This window comes from Myotis myotis, unplaced genomic scaffold (assembly GCF_014108235.1).
Source record: "Myotis myotis isolate mMyoMyo1 unplaced genomic scaffold, mMyoMyo1.p scaffold_m19_p_18, whole genome shotgun sequence".
NCBI lineage: Eukaryota > Metazoa > Chordata > Mammalia > Chiroptera > Vespertilionidae > Myotis > Myotis myotis.
Genome location: NW_023416322.1, coordinates 34,020,921 through 34,042,080, shown reverse-complemented (window position 1 = coordinate 34,042,080; position 21,160 = coordinate 34,020,921). Strand labels below are relative to the sequence as shown.

Sequence of the window (21,160 nt, the reverse complement as noted above, 5' to 3'; positions counted from 1 at the left end):
GGATAAAGCTTTTAGAAAGTAAATGGCATTCTAACCTGGGGATTAGAATGGGGGAGGGGGGGGCATGGAATGGAGGACTCTGTGGGGAGCAAACCCTCTCAGGGCTGCAGTCTTTACCAAGGTGTATTCAGGAGCACCAGCAGCCCCGCCCAGGGGGAAGGGGCAACACGGCCTCAGGGAGTGGGACCAAATCTCCAGGACAAGTGACAGCAGAGTCTCCTGATGACAGCACACCGACGGGAGGAGCTACCTTCCCAGCAAAGCAGCAGACGCCTGCCTCTTACAATGCTCCACACGGATCTGATTAGGCAGATACGTGTTGACGGAAGCCTGTTTAAGGACCCCATGAGGAGTCCATCTAATCTTCTTTGGTTTTAGTAAACCTCAAGGTATCTTTTAATTTCATGCTAATGAGGAAATCGCTTTCTTAAGGGGGGGCCTCAGAGCACAGGCTTTGGAAAAAATTAAGATAGATGGCTGGTTTCCTAGGTTCAGGGTGTGGGTCTAGCATTTAAAAGCTACAGCCCTGAGCAAATCAGTTAACCTGCCTCACTCAGTCTCCTTGTAAAATGAAAGTGTCTACCTCCCAGCCAGCTGCTCAGACTTAGCCGGGAGCACAGTACAGCCCGGAAGAGACGTAAGCCACAGGCTCACCATCCTGTCTGTCCACACTCAGAATCAAGGTGATTCCCCGCCCTTGTCCGCCCTGCTCTGAACCTTTCAGGAGGACTGGGCACTGGGCAGCACACAAGGGGCAGAGGAGAGCCTGGGGGCAGAAGAGCAGCTTCGTGGGTGTGCGCCTGCTCTTCAGCCAGTGTTGAAGGTGGCATATCCTCTACCCGGGGCCACCATGTCCTGCTGAGTGTCCTTGGTCCTCTGGCCAGAATTCTTATAGCTTCACTCCCGCCACCCAGACCCATGAGTGGTTAAAGTCACCGGCCCCAGGGGCCCACCATGCATCACTGGTCCCTTCAGCCATGACCACGCTTCCATAGCGTGTTCCTTCCATTAAACCCTTTGAAGGTGCCCTCTGTTTCCCGGCAGGACTGACCGATATAGGTCAGGGGAGGGCTCCTGACCCGGGGGCAGTCTCCCCAGCGACCCTGCAGAAGGACTCCCAGACATTCACTTACCGAGAGCCGTGATGGAGATGGGGGTGCTGGCCCAGCGTTCCCCCACGACCTGCCACTCTCCGTCCACGGCCCGCACCCACTCGGTCACGTGGCACTCGTACTGGCCCTCGTCCTCCTTCCTGCTGTGGAAGATGCCCAGGCTGAAGGAGTTGGGCTGCACCTGCTCCATCTGCACGCCCCCGAAGTTGCTGCGCTCCCAGTAGGATGCGCCCGGCTGCACGGTGCCGTCCCGGTCCAGCCACATGATGTTGCTGCGGCGGTTCAGCCTGTCCACGAGCTGCCAGATGACGGAGAAGCGGCCCTGCGACCTGCCCGCCGTGCGGACGCTGCAGGAGAAGCGCAGGTGCTCGCCCTCGAGGACCACGCTGGCATTGCTGGCCACCTCCACGGAGATGCTGCTCTCTGGGGACAGAGAGAGAGCACAGCTGGGGCCTTGGGTCTCCACTGCGCCCGCCCCGCAGATGAGAAAGGAGGATGGGTGCAGTGTCACCCACTGCAGGCACGGTGGGCCTTGGAGGCTGAGAGCCCTGGCCCTGGCTGGTTCTGGGCATTGATCCCGGGATTTGGGTCTGATCATTTGGGTCTGATAAGAGCCTGTGCTGTGTGCAGAGGACCAGAGTAATGAGGGTCTAACCTGGGGCTGGATCAGAAGCTAAGAAATATAACTGCCCAGCCGGTGTGCTCAGTGGTTGAGTGTTGATCCAGGAAACAAGAGGTTGCTGGTTTGATTCCCGGCCAGGACACATGCCCAGGTTGTGGGCCCGATCCCCAGTAGGAGTGTGTGCAGGAGGCAGCCAATGGTGTTAGGCTGATGGTGTTTCTCTCTCACCAATGTTTCTGTCTTTCTACCCCTCTCTTTTCCTCTCTCTCTAAAAATCAATTAAAAACAAAAACAACCAATGCCATTAAGCTTAGGGCATAAACCAATGTACTGGGTTCTTTGTTCAGTTGGGGTTCCAGGCTCTTCCATTTGGATTTCTATTAGGTTGAATGCTTTGGAAATTCCACTCCCACCCTTTGGTGCTGGGGCTGACATCCGATCAATGAATCTCTCTCATCATTGATATTTCTATCTCCCTTCCTCTCTGAAAACAATAAAAATACATTTTTTTTAAAAAGTTTGGGATAAGGAGTCCACTCCCTTCACTGTTTTGCTAACTCACTTAGCTATATGAACTCATTCAAACTATTTAAACTCTACTATAGACAGGGAGAGTGTTATCTCATACAGTTTTTTAAAGATTAAAAAGTAAATGAGACCATGTATATAAATCACTTAAAACATACTAAGTTTTCAAAAGCTGGTCACTGTGATCAGGATTGATTTTACTATCTATCCCCCATAACTCTTGGTTTTTGTAAACATCATGGATAGTCCAATCTACTTTAATCATGAGTATATTATTTTGTACAGTCATCTATCCTGAGTTCCAAAAGCCATAATAAGTATAAAAGAACACAAAATACTGTAACTAATTTGGTTCCAATTTTCTGGGCACCCCCCCAACATTTTTGAATCAATCATCAATTTTCAATCACTCAATACAATCAAGTCCCAGATTAAGAGGCACACCCAGTGGGAAACACACCCGTACCCAGGACCATGCATTTGAATCAACCCTTGCTCCCTGGATTCCCCCACAGGCAGAAACAGACGCAGGTGAGCACAGAACCCCTGCATGGACTCTGGTTAAGGTGAGTAGAACTGCTCCTCAGTCTGGGTCGGCTTGTTTTATGTGAAAAAAATAAAACAAAAACAGGTCTGCACAAGGGGACTAGGAATGCTCCCGGGAGAGCAACCTCCCCAGGAGCCATCCCAAGAGACTCAGGACGATGATAAGACTCCCGATGAGCCCGCATCCACAGCACTGGTGGCTAAATTCTGCAATCTTGGGTCCTTACCTAACCCCACCCAAGCTTCGAAATCTCATGTGTGAAATGGAGATACTAACAGTTCCTACTTCTCAGGGTCATGACACTGAGTGTTAGATGAGGTCGTTGTTTTTCATCTCATCATTAATAGCAACAAGATTCCTCTCTGGATTAAAGACTCATCCCCAGTGTTATCGATTCCGAGTGAGGACAACTTCAGCATCCAGGAGGAAAAATTCCTTTTCGGGCCTTCATCAGAAGAACGACATTGCAGGGTGTCACCCTCGTCCCCTATTGTCACCCCAATGGACTCTCGTGTAAGCCCGGCTTGTATTGTGAGGGCTGCTGGGGGTGCATTGTTATTCTAGCAAGCCTGGAAAACTGCACAATTAGAACTTGGGGCTGTGAGAAACCACACCATTCCAGCAGCCCAGGCAAAGACAAATACAGACACTGCCCAGTTAGACTATTCACCGGTGTTGTTGGGCCTGAGAAAAGGCCGCCGACAATTTAAAACACTCTGGATCGAGTGCCAACCTGGACAGGACTCATGAGAATCCGAGGGCATGTCACAAATGAACTTTCAAACCAGGAGGTTGGTGGTATGGCACAGGCTAAGCGCAGAGCAGTGGACATGGGTTAGAAGCAGAGATTTCTACTGCAGCGCAAGCTCAACCTCTGACGGAACTGGCTCAGCCACGGCTCTGGGCGGTGCTCTGGCTTCTTCCTTCACAGGACGGATACGATATTGGCCTCTACGGGGACTTGAGGGGGGAAGCGGAGAAGATGATAGATGCAGAAGCACTTTGAGGCTCTTGGGAGGAAAAGCGCCATTAAAGTCCAAGGTATTACCATCATTACCGATGTGATCGTTTGCTTTGGTAGACTTACCCAAGTGGCCTTGGGGCAGGATCTGGTGGTTCTGGGGGACTTTAACTACCCAGTCATCTGCTGGAAAAGCAATACAGCAGGCCACAGATCATCAAACACGTTCTTGGAAGGGGTGGGGGGGGGGGATCTCTTAGCACAAAAGATAAAGGAAGCAAACAGCGTGGCTGCCCTTCACTGGATCCTTACAACACAACAAGGAATTAGTTGCAGATTTAAAAGCAGAGAGTCCGTGCATGGTTAAGGCAAACACTGACCAACAGGAAAATAGTAGAGAAAGTGGTCATTCGATTCCACAGCTTCAATCCTACAAATAGTCTGCAAGCACCTACCCTATGCAAAGCACCATGCTAGGCATTGCAGGCGGGGGGGGGAGTCTAGTAAGAGAAGAATTTCAAGATAATTAGGTGTGTGCGTGTGGCTTTTTAAAAATAAGCATGAAAAGAAAGTAATCCTGTTGGTGAGAAAAGGAGAAAGAGTGGGAGGACGCTTGTGTGGTCTTTTTCCTTCAGACTTGAAGATCAAGAGCTATATTACAAACGTAGTAAAAATGAAAGGGAGCCAGGGTAAGGGTAAGAGAAAGAACAGTTTGAACAGCTGAGAAAGGGTTAACGGTTAGTTTAAAAAATTCCCCATCTTGTTTAAACTCTGAGCATTCTAAGTTTTTTCATTCTCTTTTTACTAAAAATAGAACCATGGGAGAAATGCGATATTAATGAGAACATCCTGAGACTATGGATGACTAAACACAGGTAGGCAGTCAGTCCCCAGCCACGTGACCCACCCAGACAACGCCCAGTGCCCAGGGGGGCAGGGAGCCCACCTGAGCATCAGATTTAAAAGTCTATGCCCCGGGAAAATGTGAGAGATCCCAGCCACTGACTTTTAAAAAACACAATTTCCAAAGGAAAGAGAAAATGAGGGAAATGCCAACCCCTCCACCCCCCAAACCCAGAGGGCAAATCCTTCTTAACAATGAGCTTTATGATTTTAAATCCTCCCTCTGAAGGCAGATGTCAAGATAGGCATCTCCCCACTCCTCCTGGGACCGATTTCCCACTTGGGAGCAAACAGCTGTCCTGCTCGTCTACCTGGGGGGTTGCCAAGTGGGCAGGGGAGCTAGAGCAGGGGAGCAGTGAGCTGGCCTTCCCTGTCAGCTTGAACCCTAGAGTCCCACCTTCCCTCCCTCCCCTCTAGCACCGTCTTCTCTCCCCTGACCTCTCAGTGATGCAGCTCTTGGACCAGACCAGTGGGGGAAGGGGAAGGAAGCAGGCGCCTCTCCACTTACTGATGGGGAGGACTATGATGGGGATGTTTTTGGGGCGCTTGCTGTCCTTGTCGATGAACTCCCCGGTGACGGTTTTCTCGCGCTCGGTCACACGGCAGTTGTATTTCCCGCTGTCGTCCTGGCGGAGGTGGAAGATCTTCAGCACGAAGACACCGTCGCTCTCTTTGGCCACTTTCAGCTGTCCCCGGGCTTCCCGGTGGGCGAACTCGCTGTTGAGGACGGGCACGGCGTTCGGCCCCATGCTGGCGATGAGCGAGCTGTTGAAGGCCCAGGAGACGGCGAAGTAGCGGTCGGGAATGTTCTGCGCCTCCAGGATGCAGCGGAACTCGGCCGGCTCCCCCGTGGTATACAGGCGCTTCTCGGTTTCCAGCCGCACCATGAACTCTTTGTCTGAGGAAACAAACCGCAACACGGCACAACTGGGTGAGTGAGGGCCCCGGCCACCCAGACGCATGGCACAATCCCACCACCCATGCCCGCTTCCCAGGCTCACTCCAGGGAAGCCACCACCGCACCCAGGGAACGAGAAAGTGCTGGAAGGTCACAGAGGACACTAGAGGTAGTCAGACCCAGACGGTGTGAAGGCCTGTTATCCCAGTCGAGACCGCTGGGCTCTGTCTACAGCTTATACCGCCCTGGATTCAACCCCCGAAAGTCAGTAAGGAATTCCGAATTATCACCTACCTGGCAGAGCGCCAAGGTCCAGCCTTGACCTCTACTCCGGAACTCCACTAGCCACATGACTACACACATTTTCAGCAGATGTAGTGGGACTACCCCACAGGGGTTTGTGAGACAAAGTTATATAGTGGCCAGGTGCTGAATCCCCAACCCCAATAACTCAAATATTAATATACTGAAATACAGTCTTCACCCCCATGTGGATACCGGAAATAAGTCACAAAACTGCACAGGAAAAAAGAAAACTAATGGCTTTTCACTAGTCACCACCCGTCAAATCTTTAGAAAGGTGTCGCCAAAAGTACCTATTTACACCGAAAGCCGGAACACCTCTGAAACAGCCAACGAACCCAAGCCCCCTTCCCAGAGCTGGGTGTCTGATCTGGCATGGGGGTCACGTGATCCACGAAGAGCTCGTCACCACCAGCATGTCCCAGCACCCGTGCAATGGCGCATGTCACTTCCATGGGACAGTTCTCCTCTCTCATAGGCACCCATGGCCGGGGTGGGGTAAGACAAAGGAGTCAAGTGCTGGAGAAAACATTCTGTTCTAGAAAACAGGACCAAAGAGCCTGGGGTAGGGGAGGCTATCGCTGTAACCAGCATCCAGTCCCTCCTCCTCCAGCACGTGGGGCTTCAGGCTACTTCCCCACTTTTCTCTAGTCACTTGTCACTGTATCTGGAACTCAACATCTACCGATACTCAACTGCTCTCTGCTTGCCCACATGCCAAACAATCGCAGGCTTCTCCCCCTGCTTTCCTGCCAAGACTCAAGGCTCAGCTCAAGTCACCAGACTTGTTGGTGGCCCTGGATGTGCCTTAACAACAGCCCCCTCCATGGAAACTTAGTGTAGACACACTTCACATTCACTGTGTCCCCGGAGCGCTCTCTGCCCGATCGCAGCACTTAGCACCCTGCTCTTAGCCGCTGGCTGTCCCACCGGCCGGCTCCCTGCGTGCAGGAAGCCAGTGTGAATCATCTTTGAATCCCCGGCGCTACCACCACACCTTCAGTGCTGCAGGGACTCACTGGGTGTTGACTGAAATGAACTACGAGAAGGCCACGCTGGGGCGGCAACCACTGAGCCTGAACAGCACAGGGTCCCAGAGCGAAGCCATCAACATTCATGTCATCGAGTTTTCCCTGGGCTGGCGTAGTCTGGAGATATTTGCTGGGCAAATTTTAAAAACTCCTAATTCCAAATTGGTACAATTAAAAATAAAGTAGATTAGCTGGTGCAACCCAATTTAAAAGCATTAAGACTCCAAATATGGTCCAGACTTTTGAAGCTGATAGTAAAACCATCCTGGAAGGGAAAGATAAATAGGAAATAAGGCGCCGTCTGGAGATTTCTTGGTACTGGAAGATGCAGAAGCTGCCAAATGCTCTGGGTCCTACAGACAAGGTGCCACATCTACAGGAGCCCACCCCTTCTCATAAAAGCCCTCACATCCACCCGCTGCCAGAGAATCCCTTCTGCCCTATGACCTCCAGAGCTGCGCTTGACAAAACTCAGACCGTGGAGCCCTAGCAGGTTTGGCTCAGGATAGAGTGTCGGCCCGCAGACCTAAAGGTCAGGGGTTTGATTCTGGTCAAGGGCACGGGCACGTGTGGGAGGCAACTAATTGGTGTGTCTCTCTCTCACATCGATGTTTCTCTCTGTGTGTGTGTCTCTCCCCATCCCTTCCACTCTCTCTGAAAATCAATGGAAAAATATCCTCAGGTTAGGATTAGAAAAACACAAGCAAGCTGTAGGAAGCAGACCATGGAAAAATCACCCGGGAAGGATGCTGGAAACCCAGCTCCCCAGGCCCCACCCCGGAGCTGGCTCAGGAATCTGCACTGTCAGGTGAGTCAGAAGCCCTCTCTAGAATGACAGAAGATTATGGAAAGACCAAGACCACTGACCACAGCAAATGGGACAGGGAGGTCAAGAGACAGGTGATGACAAGGGGACCCCACACGCACCACAGACTCCCACAGACCCCTCCTCCACTCCCTGGACAGCCGTAGCCTCACCCCTGAGGTCAGCAGAACACAAGGAAAGGCTCCTGGGCCATCACCACACCTCCTTAACCACACAGTGACCGCCCTCAACCAAAGCCAGGGGGCCCAAGGCCCACGGAGAGCCTACCCCAGCCCAGCCTAGGCAGCGGCAACAACAGGCTGGATGCGGGGGCCAGACGCGGGGGCTGGGGGTGCAGTCTGACCCTGTGGGAGGATAACGTGAGGAGCAGGAGGGTCTCGGCTCATGGAGCTGCCATCACCTTGACCCAGCTCTTAACTCGTCACTCAGCCTCCTCTGGCAATCCCCTTCCGAGGTCTTCCCCTTGAGACAGCATTTATGGGGATCCCAGTGCTCTGGGAGCTGCCTCAACAACACACCAGGACTCCTCCTGGGGCCCCACCGGCAAGCCACCAGCACATGCATCTTTCCTACTTACCTCCCAGAACTGTGAAAGAATGGTGACAGTGCATCTTAAAAATCATCAAACACCACAAAAGAAGTAATATAAAAAATAACCACATTGCCCAGCTGTCTACCTATGAACCAGGAGGTCACAGTTCCATTCCCAGTAAGGGCACATGCCTGGGTTGCGGGCTCCATCCCCAGTAGGGGGCATGCAGGAAGCAACCAAACAATGACTTTCTTGTCATTGATGTCTCTCTCTCTCTCTCTCTCTCTCTCTCTCTCTCTCTCCCCCCCCTTCCCCTCTCTGAAATCAATAAATATATCCTATATAATAAAAGACTAATATGCAAATTGAACGAATGGCGGAAGGAACGGTCACTATGACACACACTGACCACCAGGGAGCAGACGCTCAACGCAGGAGCTGCCCCCTGGTGGTCAGTGCACTCCCATAGGGGGAGCGCTGCTCAGCCAGAAGCCCTGAGCTGGGCTCACAGCTGGTGAGTACAGTGCAGGGCGGGAGCCTCTCCCACCTCCGCAGCAGCACTAAGGATTCCGACTGACGGCTTAGGCCCGCTCCCCTTCTTAGCCTAAGCTGTCAGACATTCCCTGAGGGCTCCCAGACTGCGAGAGGGCACAGACCAGCCTGAGGGACCCCTGAGTTCACAAATTTCGTGCACCGGGCCTCTAGTATGTAAATAACCACTGATGCCAAAATTTTTCTAGTCCAGGATTTCGTATCTATGATGGAAGGCTCCCAATCTCAAATGGCCTCTAAAAAGAAACGGGATTGGTACCCGAAGCAGGCAATGTCACCAAGGGGGCAGGCGCATGGCTAATGGAACCCAGTCCTGGGCCCCATATATCCCTCAGCTTCCTCTGGCCCAAGGCGGGACCATCTCTAACTTCACGTGAAAACCTCATGCACTTTCCGGTGTCACTGAAGAAGGGGTCTGCGCACCATCTCCATGTCTGACAACCCTCCCCACCGGGTGGACAACGGGGACGAGAGAGACTGACCTGTGGGCTGGACGGTGACCACAGTGCCCTCGGAGCGCTTTCGGGTCATGGCGTACCACGAGCCGTCGGGATCCTGGATCCACTCGGCGGCCTCGCAGTAGAACTCGCCCTGGTCAGACGGCTGCAGGTGGAAGACGGTGAGGCGGAAGGTGCTGCTCCCCAGCTTGTCCAGCCGCACCTCCCCCAGGCTCTGCCGCTGGGCGTACTCGCTGCTGGAGTGGAGCACGAAGTCTCGGCTCAGGGCGATGACCTCCACAGGCCTCTCGCTGCCTCTCTGCCGGAGCCAGGCCACAGACACGTGGCTGTGCTGGACCGTCTCGGTGGCCACCTCGCATGTGAGCTCCAGGGGGTCCTGCTCCACCTTGTGCAGCGTCTGGGGCACGGCTGTGGTCTGCAGGGAGTCTGGGATCACTGTAACACAGAGCATCGCAGTGCACGGTCACAATGAAGCCGCAGAACGTACGTTCACAGGAACAGAACTGAAGCTGTCCTGCTTTGGGCACATCCTGAGAAACAGGGTTCTTTGCAAAAGACAATCATGCTGGGAAAGTCCTAGCCCGTTTGGCTCAGTGGATAGAGCGTCAGCCTGCGGACTGAAGGGTCCCGGGTTCAATTTCGGCCAAGGACACATGCCCAGGTTTCAGGTTCGATCCCCAGTAGGGGGCATGCAAGAGGCAGCCAATCAATAATTCTCTCTCATCATTGATGTTTCTATCTCTCCCTCTCCCTTCCTCTCTGGAATCAATAAAAATATATTTAAAAATAATAATAATGCTGGGGAAAATGGAAGTCAGCAGAAAAAGAGGAAGACTGAAGCCACAGGCATGAGTCCACAGGAGCTGAGCAGGGCTGTTGAGGACAGGACAGGACATGTGGACATCACTCAGTCATAGGGTCCCCAGGGGTCGGAGCAGACTCAACGACAGGTAACAGCAAAGCTCCTACCCCATGCAGCCTCCACCCATCGCTGCGAGGCCACAGATAACCCAAGATAGCACAGAAATGGAAGTTTTCTGTTTGGATCTGGACTGCAAGTTTCTGGCAATTACTCTTACCTGTTTGGTGATTTTCATAACACTCAGACAAAAGATGGGTTGTATTTGATTTTAAAAGAACTCCCTAAAAACACTGTGTACAAAGCATGTTCTTTTAGGGGAAATTAGATTTTATTGTTCATTCTGGTACTTGCTTCAAAATACGTGAAATTGGCTTCTGACTGATCTTCAAGCGGAAATTGTTCCTGGAACTCGGGGAGTTATCATCTCTATACAACTTCCTCAATTCCTCCCTTCCAGCCACCACCCCACATCCCCCCTGCTGATCCCAACAAGGCATTGCACTAGGAAGGCTATTATTTAAAAAAAATTTTTTTTGATAGAAAAAAGCATCATCCTCCTTGATTTTAACAGGTTCAATTTTCATGTAATTGAGGTGCCAAGTGCTCCACACTGGCAGGAAGCCACCGTAGGGGGATGACATGACGCAGGCACGTGAAGTGGCCCTGTGGTCCCTTGGTCAGAATTCTTCCCTGGGGACTAAACACTCCCCCCCCCACCCCCCACCCTGAATGATGAAAACACCCGTGTGTGTGATTTCTCAGGGTTGGGTTACAGGCCTCCTGCTGGGGTGCAGACTTGTCAGAAAGGAAAAGTCACCGAAGGAAGCTGGAGGTGGAGGGAGTGGGCAGAAGGCAGTGTGTGCCAAGAGGAAGGATCAATAATTCCAGTTTTTATTATCACAAGTAAGCCTGGAAATTATGACTTGGCATGGGAAGGCAAGAGCTAGCTCACGTAGGGTCTTGCAGAACCTAGTGAAGAGCAGAATTTATTCTAAATGTGGCTGACGCCACTAGAGAATTTTAAGCACGGAAAGGACATGATTTGATTAATGTCTTAAAAAATCATTCCGTTACTGTTAGAGAAGAGACTATGACGGCAAAAGAAAAAAAGAAAAGAAATTATGACTTGGGCAGAAAAACAGAACAGCCTGGATAGTGCTAACCCTTCCCCTGAGATCCCTCCATCGCTGGGGACTCACCCACCAACGGGTGCCCATGCCCCACTCGTGGAGCCAGGTCACTGAACACCCAGGGCGGAGCAAGGACCTGCAGCTGCACTCACTTCCTGACTCCATGGCGCCCCCGCACCCCAGAGCCCAACTCTGAGGTTTCACCTCTCTTCCCGCTGACGTCATAGGCTTCATCACCCTCGTCATGTCTTCAGGCGAGCAACCATAGACATCCTTGCCTCATATTTTCATATCCCCTTTCACCAGCTAGAGGGCTAGTCAACCTTCTCGGAAATACTTAACATCTGCTTTAGATCTTTGTTAAGTTTCAGCCTTATCAAGGAACACAAGCTTTATTCTTTTGCGTGACTGGTTGACCTCTAAAATATCTGGGGAGGTGTTTTTTTTCAAGTCAAATAAAGCTGTACCCTGAAAGAATTAACTCCCCCCACTCCCTTCCCTTTCTCTAAGCATGTCCTCGGTGAGGATTTTAAGAGAGGGAGAGGGAGACGGAGAGAGATAGGGAGAGGAAGAGGAGGAGGAGGAGGAAGGGAAGGATCAGTCCGAGAGAAGTGAGTCAATGTTATGGACTTTGAATAGGATTAGTGCCCCTATAAAGGGACCTCAGCGTGCTCCCTCGCTCCCTCCACCATGTGAGGACACAATGAGAAGTCAGTCTGCAACCTGGAAGAGGGCTCCCATCAGAACCCATGAGGCTGGCACCCAGTTTCCCCAACTGTGAGAAATAAATGCTTGTTGTTTAAGCTGCTCAGTCTACAATACTTCGTTACAGCAGCCAGAACTGACCATGACACGCAGGCAGGCAGGACACTGGCCACATACCAACAGCTCTCTCCTTACCCACTAGGTTCATCTTGGCGCTGTAGCTCCCGAAGTATCGCTCGTCGGTGTTGGGCGTGAAGCATTCGTACTCGCCGGCATCGCGGGCCTGGAGGTCGGTGATGTGCAGCAGGGCTGAGTTCCCCTGGATTCTCTCCACGTAGATCTTCCCGCTGCGCACACGCTGGGTGTAGATGGCGTAAGGGAAGGAGGAGTCCACGGTGCTGACGATCTGGACCTCGCGCTCTGGGGCCGAGGGCAGGTAGATGGACCACTGGAAATTCTGCTCGGAAGATCCCTGGTAGCCGCTCACGTTGCACCAGATGGTGATGTGGGAGCCCTCCGTGCGGTACAAGGGGCCTTCCTGGACGGCGACTTGCCGCTGTGCTGTCACTACACCTACAGGGGACACACACACAACAGGCTCACTTAGGACTCAGACCAAAAGCAAAGGAGGCAGCAATCCTCAAAGGGTTTGCTGTTTGGGAGGCAGGACAGTACCATCAGCAGCTAGCCGGCGCTTTCGGAGGCGCTCTGTGATGTAGAGATAGTCATTAAAACCCTCCGTGGGAAAGCACGGTCCCTAACTGGCACGTGCGGGGATCTGACCGCACAAGGACGTGTGCTGCTACTTATTCAGCAGTTGACCCTTGGGGATGTCGTTTAGTCCCTCTGTTTGTCATTTACGTGGCATTTTAGAACTATTCACATGAAGGCTGCTTATAAGGTTTCTGACAAAATGAGCAGGAAAAGTTGAATGAATCCTTGGCACAATTCAGATGGAAAGGAGTAGAAACCACCTTTCGATCTGGCTGAAACGAAATGCCCCTTTCTCGCTTAGAGGGCTGGCGGGGGGGGGGGGGGCCCTTCTTTTGGCTGGACCCTTTATTCTCAAAAGTCGATCCTCCAGGACTCCCTGTGGGAGGAGTACACAGTCCTTATTCCCTCTGCCCGCCAGGAATGGGGACAGCGCTGAGCCCCCGGGTGCAGCAGCTCTGAGCCGAGCGCACGTGAACTTGAATGATGCCCACACACTGACTAGAGGGAGCTGAGCGCAGACGGCTGACACGCGAGTAAGGCTGCCCTTGAGGTCACAGCTCTGATTCGCCCACCAGCCCTTGTCTTCTGGCGGGAAATGCTCCCCGACGGTGGGCCCTGCCTGCCTTCCCAGTGTTCTCATCATGGTCTCCCTTGCACACTCGGGAACGGGGCGATAGGGTGGGTTTAACTTCTCCTTCCACGCCAGCACAACACTGATTCTGCTCGAGTCACTGAGAAAGTGGGAGTGGACAACCCTTGGACCGCCCCGTGGGCAGAAAGAGCAGGTGAGGTGTAGGCACAGCTTTGCTGGGAACTGGAATGGGCTGTCACCCTGGACAAGCTGCTTTGCCCTCGGGACCTTGGTCTCCTCATCTATGCCATGGTTTCTAAGAAGGCTTTGGAGCAGACTAGCATGTGTGCTAAAGGCTGGCTTTGTCACTTCCTAGCTGTGACCTTGGGCGCGTCACTTCACCTCTCGGAGCCTTAGTTTCCTCATCTGTCAGATGGGGATGATAAAGTGTGCCTCGCAGGGCCTAGCCCATGACTAGTCCTCGGAAAAGAGCTGCTGGCCCAGGCCCCTCTGGCTGGATCATTCTGTGCCTCAGGATCCAGAGGACAGGCCAGTGGTAACGCAAGGACATCCCAGTGGCCTCTTGTCAGTGACACCATCTCTGGGCCACCCACCTCCACACACGGCTGCAGCCCACTCCCTCCCACGCAGAACCACAGCTGCCCCAGGGTAAACCTATCTGCCGTGGATGCAGCTGGTGAGCAGCTGGGACAGCTCATGTCCTAGTGGGCTCAGCTCGAAGCCCCGCCCGGGGGTGTCTGTGCTCCAGCCGCTGACCTAACATGCAAAATGACCGACTTTCAAACAGACCTTACAAGGAAAGGCTGTGGCTCATAAACTCTTACTTGCAAAGAATCTCTTTTCCCCAAACAAAACCTTCCACACAACCCTGTCTCAGCTTCAGCAGGGAAACTAAAAAAAGTGTGTGTGTGTGTGTGTGGGGGGGGGGTTACAAATCAACAGATCCAAGTGGCACGTGAATTTACTCCATACATCCCGGTCGACAGCATTCCTTTCTACACTGAAAAGTCGTGGAGAAGACAGCTGGTTAGTTATTTACCGTTAGTATGTTAACGTTCGCTGCATCACGTTGTGACCACGTACCCTTTAGGACACTTTGAAACACTGAGCTGGTGACATTTGAACAAATGTCTGCAGCGCTCCAGAATCGCAGAGACTTTGAAAGCAATGTAAGCACATTTAACCGCTTAGGGCTCCTTGATCTCAGTGCTCTGTGACTGGGCAGCTGTGACCACTCCCCATCTGGTCACTCCCACCCGCTGCTGAGAAGGCTGGAGGCGGGCCAGGACCGGCCAGCATCTTGCTTGAAGGGACTACCTCTCAACCATGGGCCCTCCCTGGACTCTGCTGGGGAGCTTGAATAAATAACTATGCCTGGATCCCAGACCAGGGTCAAGGCCGCTGCCTTAAGGTGTCTGCTTGCCCAGTGCCAGCCAGGTGCCCAAATGAAAGAAGCTCTGCTAATTCAAGGCTCTCAATCGCTTTAAGCTCCTCCCTTCAGAAAGACTCCACGTTGGTTTGGATGAAGAAAGTGTCTTTCCCCTGTAGGGAGAGGGCAGAAGCAAGCAGCACCCGCCATCAGATACGACTGTGATGCAATACTGAGCTCCCTCCGAGTGGATTCTATTGACAGGCCTTACAAAAGCGCTCGATCCTCGATCCTGCTCATTGCTCTCCCGAAAGTTAAACAGTGTTAAGTGGCCTGAATGAGCCTGGGGCATCAGGGTCAAAACCACTTGTCCAAGCCGGAAGCAGCTTATAAACGCCCTGACAAATAAATAAATACTGGACTGTACTTTAACCAAACACATTCAGCTGCACCTGCTTCTGCTTATGAAATATCTCCTTCAGTCGCTGAAAATAATGCTGTTCTTAGGAAGTGGACCTTAACATAGAAATAAAAATTAACCTTTTCTTCTCAGCAGCTTATTCCCCTTCCACACCCTGCCCCGCCCATTTCCTTCCCCTGGCACTGGCCCTGCTGGGCAGAGTTCCTTCTCCTACACACGGCTGCCTTCAAACAGGCCCGGTCCCCAGCCCTGGCCAAGGCCTCCCTGGCCCAACCCCTTCCCCATCTTCCCTCTCAGCCTAGCATCTTCCCTCTCAGCCTAGCACAGAGGCTCCTCTGAGCAGGGCTCGCCTTTTCCTTTTAGATAACCATTTTTACTTTTGACATTCCTGCACTCCTTAAATTACTTAGCAGCACACAAATATCACTTCTGTAATTCAAAAAGAAAAGATCAAAGTATTATATATAACTGTATAAAGAGAGCTAGACACAAAAGGCAGAAGAGAAGTGGAAGATAAAAATAGGAACAAAACAAACAAACAAACAAGGGCAACAAGCAAGAACAGTAATGGATATGGTAGATATCAGTCCAACTATATCGATAATCACTTTGTCAATAGTCTAAATGTAGCAATTAAAAGACAGATTGTCAGCCTGGCCGGCAGGGCTCAGTGGTTGAGTACTGACCTATGAACCATCAGGTCATAGCTCGATTCCCGGTCAGGGCACATGCCCAGGTTGTGGCTTCAATCCCCAGAGTGGGGCATGCAGGAGGCAACCCATCAATGATTCTCATCACTGATGTTTCTATCTCTCTCTCCCTCTCCCTTCCTCAATGAAATATATATATTTATATATATATATATATTTAAAAAACAATAGAAAAATATCCTAGAGTGAAGATTAAAAAAAAGGGGGGGGGTCGGGGGGCAAAGTCCTTAACAGACACCTCACCAAAGAAGATATACAGATGGCAAGTAAGCCCATGACATCAGATGTCATCAGGGAAATTCAAACAAACAACGATGAGATACCCTATTACTATTACTATTACTATTACTATTACTATTACTATTACTATTACTATTACAATGGCCAAAATACAGAACACTGACACCACCAAATGCTGGTGAGGATGTGGAGCAGAAGGAACTCTCATGCATTGCTGGTGGGGATGAAAATGGTGCAGACACTGTGGGAGGGAGTTTCACAGTATCTTACAAGACTAAATATATTCCTCCCATACAATTCAGCAACAGTGCTCCTTGGTATTTACCCAAAGAAATGGAAATCTTGTCTACACAAACCTGCACATGGATATTAATAGCAGCTCTATCCATATTTGCCAAAACGTGGAAGCATCAAGATGTCCTTCAGAGGGTGAAAAGATAGATAAACTGTGGCACACCCAGACAAGGCAATCATTAGTCAACACTAAAAAGAAAGGAGCTGTTAACCCATGAAAACACACAGAAGAAACGCAAATGCATGTTCCTAAGAGCAAGAAGCCCATCAGAAAAGGCTCCCCTGCATGTGTCCCAAGTTGATGACATTCTGGAAAAGGCAAAACTATGGAGACAGTAAAAGGATCAGTGTTTGCAGCGGCCGAGGAGAGGAACAGGAAAAGCACAGAGGGTTTGCAGGGCAGGAAAAATACTCTCGATGGTATAATGATGGGTACATGTCATTATACATGCATTTGTCCAAACTCATAGAATGTACAACATCCAGAGTGAACCCTAAGGTAAACTATGAACTCTGGGTGACTATAATGGTGTCAATGTAAGTTCATCGTTTGTAATAAAGAAAATGCCCCTCTGGTGAGTGATGCTAACGGGGGAGGCTATGCCTGTGTAGGGGCTGGAGGGCATGTGGAAAATCTCTGTATCTTCCTCCCAATTTAGCAGAGCACAGTTCCTCCCATTGAGATTTATTTAAAGTCTTTTTAAAAGAGCAGTTTTAGATTTACAATAAAATTGAAAAGGATTTACTGTTCTTTCAAGCCTTAAGTTTGAGGAAATGTGTTTTATACTGATATATGACTAATATAGATACTTGTGGGTCCCGAGCTTAAATTTAAAATTGTGTCACATGTACATGTGTGTGCTTTTCTAGATTTCAAAAGGTTCTCAAAGAGATTCAAGGCCAAGAAAAAAGATTAAGAATCATTTGCTTTAGACAATAAATGGTCAGTGGGAAAGACCATGTCCTTATAGTTGTTTTTTTTTTTTAAATCCTCGCCTGAGGATTTATTGATTTTAGAGAGAGGAAAGCGGGGAGGGGGGGGCATTAATGTGAGAAAGAAACATCCACCCGTTGCCTCCAGTATGCATCTCAACAGGGGATCGAACCCACAACTCAGGTATGTGTCCTGACCAGGAATCGAACCCGCAATCCTTTTGGTGTACGGAAAGATGCTCCAGCCAACTGAGCCACCCAGCCGGGGCTCAGATTTGGTTTTTTACAGTCCTCAGTCACAAACTCATGATATCACTCAACAAGCTCTACAAGGTATAGCTTGTGCAAGCGTGCTTCCACTTTTACTTGGTGCTGAGACCTAGAAGAACCTGGCCAGGGGTGGCAGTGAGGAGAGAGAGGTCGCTGCGCCTGACAGCCAGCTTCTCATGCATTTTTCCACACATGCCTGGGCTCGGGGACCCACAGCTCTAGGCACAGAATCCCATTTCTATGTTCAAGGTGCGTGACTGAGCACGTCACCACGTCAGAAGGAGCCACCGCACCATCCCACATCTCCTCTTCCAGTGGGGCCCTGACGTCCCCAAAGCCCCATCAGCACCCAGTTGTTACAAATTCTGCGAGGCACTCGGCTGCACTAGAGTATGTTTCCATCTGTAAAGTGGGAATAATGCAGTGTATCCTACACAGTCTCACAGGTAACCCTAGAGATCAAATAATATTGTGAAAGTCATCAAATGAATACATTTAAATTTCATCTTATTTCTGCCAGTGAGAGACAGCAATCCCCAAATAGGAAAAATCTTTGTCAGTACAAAAGCATTAAAAAAAACACTAATATTGAAATTGAATCTGTAATAAAGTTATGTTAATATACCGTACCTAGCCCTAGCCGGTTTGGCTCAGTGGATAGAGCGTTGGCCTGTGAACTGAAAGGTCCCAGGTTCAATTCTGGTCAAAGGCACATGCCCGGGTTGCGGGCTCGATCCCCAGTGTGGGGCGTGCAGGAGGTAGCCAATCAATGATTCTCTCTCCTCATTGATGTTTCTATTTCTCTCTCCCTCTCCCTTCCTCTCTGAAATCAATAAATATATTTAAAAACAAAACAAACCTTCACTTTCAAAAAAAAAAAAATACCGTACCTAGAAAATAACCAAACAAAACACTAATGAAATTGGCATGAATCTTCGAGTGTTGAGAATATGGGTGATTCCCTCCCTTTTCCTCTCCTCTATTTTCCCATTTTTTAAAAATAAGCAGGCATGTGCTGTTTTATAATGAAGATAGATGATGATGATGATGATGACGATTAGCACGTCAGTGTGCCCAGCACTGTCCTAACTGCTCTGGGTCCGTCATCTCATTTAATCCTCATGACTAAATTGGGCGATTTCATTACAGCCACATTTACCAGACCAGGAAATGATCTTCAAGGTTAGGTCCCTTTCTCCATGACAAAAAACATGACTAATGGTCTTTTCAGGCTGTGGCACATACTGACTTGCGGTCGGGTCGGTGAATGGCAGTGATAAGTGATGTTAAACCACCGGCTGGGTTTTGTGCCAACCTGGCCCTGAAGACGATGATGGGGAGTCTGTAGGGCCCCAAGCGAAAACTGCCCAACACACCAGGCAACCAAGTGCTTCACAGACATAGAGGCTCCCGAGAGAGCGGTCGGGAGGGCGCCAGTGAGGCCACGCCAGCGACAAGGTCTGGGAAGTCCCACTCTGTAGCCTTCAGTTAAGGGAGGACAAGGAGTAGCAGGAGCTGAAAGAACCTTTCTGGACCAGGGGACAGACAGACACAAAGGTTGAGCCTGACCAACAATGACAGCCAGCCCCTGCTGGGCCCTGATCAGGTCCGGGGCACTGTTCCGAGGGCTTTACGTGTATTTTTGTTGTTGTTATTCCTCACCGGAGAATAGTTTTTCCATTGCTTTTCAGAGAAAGTGGAAGGGATGGGGAGGGAGAGAGAGAGAGAAACATCAACGTGAGAGAGACACATTGATTGGCTGCCTCCTGCACGCCCCCAACGGGCATGTATCCCAACCTAGGTACATGCCTTTGACCAAGAATCGAACCTGTGACACTTTAGTGCATGGGTCGACACACTAACCACTGAGTACACCAGCCAGGGCACGTGTATTAATTTCATGCGCACAGCAAACCGTAAGGGCTGTCTTCCTAGTGACTTCATGTTACAGCTGCTGACCCTGAGGCCAGGAGCGGGGTTGTTACAAAGTCGGGCTGGAGACACGGTCACTGTGGGAATCACCTTAACAAGAAGACCCCACGAGGTCAATGTCACCGCCCTCAGGGGCAGCCTAACCAAGGTCTACACACACCGGGAGCCCCAGAGCCAGGTCGGCTCGCAGCTCAGCTTCCCGAGACCACGGGCACAAGAGCATGCCTCTGCGGCCTTACTTCCCTCAAAAACATCCCTTGAAACAGCCACCGACTCCCATGCGATAAGTGCAATGCCACCACCCAGCGGCAGACCCAGGGACGGAAGTAATTCTGCAATCTTCCCCTCCCTGACCTCTGGCCACACGGGCCGTCACTGTGAGGCCACGGCTGGTTACTTAACCTCTCTGGGCCTCGGCTTCCTCATCTGTAAAGTGATCTCATGGCCACAGCGCTGATGGGTGAGGAAACGAGTTGCTACATTGAACGCCCGGCCCATAATAAGTGCTCAGTGCGCATTAAGCCACCAACCCTACTAATAACAGCAGTCGTGCTGACATTAGCTCTAGATGTGAACTGAGGTCTCCCACACGCCGGGCAGGCTGTGTTTTCCAAACACGGCAGCAGCGATGGCTCCTGTTCCACACGCTCTTCTGCAATGTGGCCAAGACCATCAGGAGGTGGCGTTTATTCCCCTCCCTTTGAATCTGGGCAGGCCTGTGACACTGTGTGACTTTCACGGCGAGGTCATAGAGAGTGATGCAGCTTCTACTCTGCCACCTGCTGCCCTGTGCCTTCGAGTCCTGAGGCTGCCATGCTGTCAGGGAGCCCAAAGCTCGTGGAGAGGCCCCATGGAGAGACTGGGGAGCTCGAGATCCACGGGCAGCACCTGCTGCCAGCCATGTGCGTGAACGGCCTTCACACATTCCCAGACCTCAGCTGCGAGCCGCCTCCCAGCCTTGGAATGAATGATCCCACCTGAGGCCCAGACGCGGTGGAGCAGAGAGGAGCCATCCCTGCTGTGCCCACATGAACTCTGACCCATAGAACCATGAGCATAATAAAATGGCTGTTTTAAGCCACTGAGTTTTGGAGTAATTTGTTACACGGCAAAGATAACTGAGATATACGCTATACTTTCTTTTTTTTTTTTTTTAAATATATTTTATTGGGGCTTTTTTTTTTTCACAGAGGAAGGGAGAGAGAGAGAGAGTTAGAAACATCGATGAGAGAGAAACATCGATCAGTTGCCTCCTGCACACCCCACACTGGGGACGTGCCTGCAACCAAGGTACATGCCCTTGACCGGAATCGAACCTGGGACCCTTGAGTCCTCAGGCCGATGCTCTATCCACTGAGCCAAACCAGTTAGGGCACTATACTTTCAACTGACGTATTTTCAGTACGTATTACATGAAGGGACCAGGGCAGAAACTGTGAGGGAAAAAGAAATAAAACCTAGTTTTATCCTAAGCTGACAATCCCAAAGGAAATACACAACTATCATTATATACCAGCATGTGATGGCAGTGAGGTGCGAAGGTCAGGCCACTCAGGAGAAAGCAGGTCTAAAAAGGCTTCACAGAAGCAGTGGCATCTGAATGGGGTCTTGAAGGATGCGAGGGGAAGTGCATGCCACAGGAAAACATTTCAACACGTTCCAGGATCAGCAAGATGTTTGCCGAGGTCTTTTGTCACATGAGTGGAGGGCACAGC

At 50.8% G+C, this 21,160-nt stretch overlaps 1 protein-coding gene across 4 annotated transcripts in view; it reads right to left on the bottom strand.

Annotated features, from left to right (window-relative positions):
• The window catches only part of IGSF3 (immunoglobulin superfamily member 3), an 87,029-nt gene that overhangs the window by 27,788 nt on the left and 38,081 nt on the right, over window positions 1–21,160 (bottom strand). For 2 of the 4 annotated variants that reach the window (XM_036342588.1, XM_036342589.1), the window contains exons 3-7: window positions 12,166–12,543; window positions 9,298–9,708; window positions 5,182–5,571; window positions 3,897–3,956; window positions 1,134–1,535 (exon numbers count right to left, since the gene is read on the bottom strand). In XM_036342588.1, the coding sequence (XP_036198481.1) occupies window positions 1,134–1,535; window positions 3,897–3,956; window positions 5,182–5,571; window positions 9,298–9,708; window positions 12,166–12,543 (1,641 nt within the window). The remainder of the gene's footprint in view (window positions 1–1,133; window positions 1,536–3,896; window positions 3,957–5,181; window positions 5,572–9,297; window positions 9,709–12,165; window positions 12,544–21,160) is intronic. The other 2 variants (XM_036342590.1, XM_036342592.1) reach the window with 2 other exon arrangements.